Genomic DNA, 4,579 nt, shown 5'->3' on the forward strand with positions numbered 1-4,579 from the left:
ATCATTAGTTACACAGATTTGTAGTAATCAGGTATAGATAATAAATGGTTAGTAAAGCAGGGTATCATTCCATATCAAGTCTCTTTAAAACCACGTGACAACTTGAACCCATTACCGACTTTATATGTGTCTTTGATTTGTAAAATTGTTTATCATTGTTTGTTAACTAAATCATCTTCAACATACTAAATATTTACAGTGTGAGATAATACAAACAGTAATTTCTGTAGACTCACAGGATCACAGGGGGCACTGTGTTGACACTGGGGGCAGGTTTTAGTACAGCCAGGACCGTAAAATCCCACTGGACAGGGGTGTTCACATCGGGGTCCCACAAATCCATCCTTACACGTACAGAAACCATAGGCCACGTCACAGGAGGAGGTCTGGTTCATATAACACTGACAGCGGGACTGACAGTTCTTACCGTAGCTATAAATAGATATACATGTATAAACCAATCATACTGTAGCTATAAAAAGATTACATATAGGTTCATATAGCACTAATAGCAGGACTGACAGTTCTTACCGTAGCTATAAATAAATATAAACAGTTCATACTGTAGCTATAAATAGATTAGATACAGTTTCATATAGCACCGACAGTGGGATGGCTTTTCTTAGCGCAGCTATAATTATATTAACATCCCCCCCCAAAAAAAATTGTCCCTACCAAACCAGTAACTTAAGCTACTTTGCCCATTAAATATAGACCCCCTGGAAGAATTAAAATGATTCCACAGCAATATGCTATTAAAAGTCTTCTTTAGCAATGAAAATATCAAACAGTTTAATAATCTACGTAGCCAAATCAATGTTGAACAAAACGTACGATCCTGGTGAACAGGTAAACTCGCAATGTGCCCCAAAGTTTCCCGGGGGGCAGACACAGGCACCAGAGACGGGGTCACAGCCCTGGGGGCAGGGGCAGGTCTTAACACACTGATCTCCGTACTTCTGGTAGGGACAGTCCTAAACCATAAAATACACAAGAATATTACAAGAATGTTGGATTAGAAAATTGTTCAATTAACAAACATTGCCAAGAACTTTTTACATTAGACTTTTTCTTACGATTCAACCCTTTGACTTTTAAGATTTATTTTGTCTTTTTAATTACCTGTTGACATTTGGAACCTAACTTTCCGGCATTACATAAACACTGTCCTGTCACTGAGTCGCATGGGGAGCCATTACAGTCACATGACAGAAGACAGTCCACTCCAAACGTGTAGGGGCTACATTGTACACCGCATAATTCTGATAAAACAACAAAACAGTCATATGACAGAGTACACTTTTAAGGCGAGCAGTGTTCATTCATCCCCTTCCCTCACCCCTAGCTGACTTCTACTCCTGATCATCTGACCTGAAAATGACAGTCCCCCCCTTTGTACTGCCCCCCCCCCCCCCCAATACGGTAACTCCTGATCATCTGACCTGCTATCAAGCCCGGCTGACAGTGACATACCCCCCATATAACCCCACTTCTTATCCTGATCATCTGACCTGCCGTCCAGCCTGGCTGACAGCGACACACCCCCTCTACTGGGTCACAGCTTCCGTGCTCCGTACAATCACACTGCTTTGAACAGTTCCGACCAAAGAAACCCTGAGGACACGGAAAATTACACAGGGCTCCCGTAAATCCTGGCTTACATCTGTAGGGTAAAAGTACAAATACAAACACTCTTATTGTCTCATGCTTTGAAATTACTTAAACTGTAAGAAATTTCATTTTTCTTAATTATTTTAAAAATATAATTAATGAACGGAACCTACTGAGATAAAAGTGTGTGATAATCATAACAAATAACAAAATATTCAAACTCACAAGCAAATACCCGACACAGAGTCACAGTCCGCGTGCCTGGTACAGTTACAAACTCCTGGAAGACAAGGTGTTGGTTAAGATTGTAACTAAGGGTAGCAGACATGTTTTAATTAGACACCACAGAAAAGCTTAATGACAGCATCTCAGTTTTACTTTCAAAACTATTTAAATTGATTGGAATTAATCAAATGTACATGTATGCATCATAAATCTGAATTTTAAATACATGCAATTACCTTGACAATTTGTACCAAATCTTCCTGTGGGACAAACATCCTGGCACTGGTTGCCCTGGTAACCAGGTTTACACTGACACGACCCAGTTATGGGGTTACAGGTCGCTGTGTTAGTCATGTTACATGTACAGTTCTGTTGACAGCTGTTACCATAGCTACCAGGGTCACAGGGCTGCAAAATAAAAACTTAAAACATTTAATCCCCTTTTTTCATGCCTGGTAATTCCACTCAACAAGAAATGTTTTAAAACTCAGTTCTTTTCTTAGAAACATTGAAATTGCGACTTTAAATGACCAAATCTGGGAATAGTGAAAAATGATACAGATATTCTTCGAGATAATTACAGGATTACATGTACAATATTACTGACATAGGATATACCTGAGAACACTGAACTCCCTGGCGCCCTGGGGGACACTGACACAGGATTTTGTAGGAGGTGGCCGTGGTATCATGTGGATTACACAGTCCCCATGATGGCTATCAAAAGATAGATTTACATTAAATATTTATGAGAATTATAGCATTTAGCTTTATATTATTTAACTATTTAAATCTTGAGTATTACCGATGACCCAGTACTTGTTTGACACCAGGGTTCACATTTCTGTTGTACCCCAGGGTGGACAATGGCGGGGGTACCAGGAGGGGGACCAAACACCTGGATCCTGTCGGTGCCCCCACACGTCATCATGCTGTTCCCAGCACAGGGACTGTTACATTGTCTGTAAAACAGAGGTCTGTAGTCTCAGTAATGGTTACAGGGACTGTTACACTGTCTGTAAAAGGAAGGTCTATAGACTCAGTAATGGTTACAGGCTGAAAAGTGTCCAATATGTCAGATATTAGCAAGATTAATTTAAACAATATTTTATTCACAGATGTTCATTGTTCCTAGGAGGGTATGAGAAGAAGATTTTTAGATTTTCCCTATATATTCCAATGTACAAAACAAATAGTGATTTAAAAGAATGTACAAAAAAGAGACAAACAAAATTGAACAAAGTATGAGAAAAATCCCAGAAAAAGTCAATTTCCTGGAAATTAAAAAAAAGAGAAAAATAATTTGTAACATAATCCTAGGGTAAAACAGGGGGAACAAACATCCTGGCACTGGTTACCTGGGAGAACATGATTTCTAACAAATAAAAATTATATCTATATATAGATATGAGGATATATAAGTGGTTTTGAGAAGAAGATTATTTCCTGTATACAGCTGTAAATATTTGCCATATTAATGTCACCCTATGGGGGTCAATTTTTAAATCACATTGAGGATATTCCACAGTTTATAATTTCATGTGTTGATTGAAAGATTTTTTCTATATATTCCTATGTAAAATTTTTAAAAAATACATACAATGTTCACACATGGAGTTTCAGCTAAATGTTGATTATATAAAAAATTATAGCCATTAATTTATCGCAATTCATTATATTATACTCTTGGAAAAAGGTCCAAATTTGTTCAGGATACTTTTTATAGATTTTAACTTTTAATGGAAGTTTCAACAATATAATCTACGACAACGACGACGACAAGCAGACAACGGGGAGAAAACTTTCCATATAAGATGTTGTTAAAAATGATACAGAATTTTGACAGCATTACATGTTCTAAGATAGGATATACCTGAGAACACTGAACTCCCTGGCGCCCTGGGGGACACTGACACTGGATTTTGTAGGAGGTGGCCGTGGTATCATGTGGATTACACAGATGATGGCTAGAAAAAGATAATTTACATAAATATTTATGAGAATTATAGCATTTTAAGCTTTGTATATTTAACTATTTAAATCCTGAAGTATTAATGACCCAGTACTTGTTTGACACCAGGGTTCACATTTCTGTTGTACCCCAGGGTGATCTAAGAGGGGGACCAGTAATCGGTGCCCCCACACGTCATCATGCTGTTCCCAGCACAGAGACTGTTACACTGTCTGTAAAACAGAGGTCTATAGACTCAGTAATGGTTACAGGCTGAAAAGTGTCCAATATGTCCAGATATTAGCAAGATGCTTCATGAAGAAACTTTTTAATATACCTAACATAACAGACATAAATATGCTTTTAAAATGTAATCCTTCTATTATTGAAAAGAGTTTTGATGTTTTTTCCTGTATAATATGGCTTTTTTAAAACATTGATCCTCCTTGAAGCCCTATTTAGCTCAAGGGGCTAATCAACACTTAACAAGGGAAAGAGCTCTTTTGGGGGGAAAAAAACTTTGCATATATAACTATTAACCCTAGAATTCTATGAGAAACATACACTTTATTTGGATACACTTCATTCAGCCACTCAACAGAAAATGTGAATGTCAGACAAACTCACAACTGACAGACACACAGACACTGATTGATTAATAGAAATGTCACTTCAACATTTGACTCAAATGATAATTGTAGATATCTTGACTCACGAGTCGTCTTTTTTCTTGTTCATGTTGAGATGGTTGTCACAGTAACAGATGTTTGGGGGTTTGGTCCCGGAGTATCG

The 4,579-nt window shown here is 37.7% G+C and overlaps 1 protein-coding gene across 1 annotated transcript; it reads right to left on the reverse strand.

Annotated features, from left to right (window-relative positions):
• Positions 1 to 197: 197 nt before the first annotated feature.
• On the reverse strand, positions 198 to 4,573 carry LOC134231391 (multiple epidermal growth factor-like domains protein 10; the record flags this gene model as incomplete). Its single annotated transcript, XM_062713355.1, has 9 exons — positions 4,503 to 4,573; positions 2,642 to 2,798; positions 2,455 to 2,553; positions 2,073 to 2,244; positions 1,837 to 1,891; positions 1,512 to 1,663; positions 1,123 to 1,262; positions 835 to 974; positions 198 to 432 (listed from the first exon to the last, which is right to left on the reverse strand). Coding segments are annotated over exons 1-9 (1,173 nt in total), but the record flags the coding sequence as incomplete, so codon positions are not given.
• Positions 4,574 to 4,579: the final 6 nt, after the last annotated feature.

This window comes from Saccostrea cucullata, unplaced genomic scaffold (genome assembly GCF_032062105.1).
Source record: "Saccostrea cucullata isolate Sc308-1 unplaced genomic scaffold, CSIRO_AGI_Scuc_v1 ctg23887, whole genome shotgun sequence".
In the NCBI taxonomy this organism is placed as follows: Eukaryota; Metazoa; Mollusca; class Bivalvia; order Ostreida; family Ostreidae; genus Saccostrea; species Saccostrea cuccullata.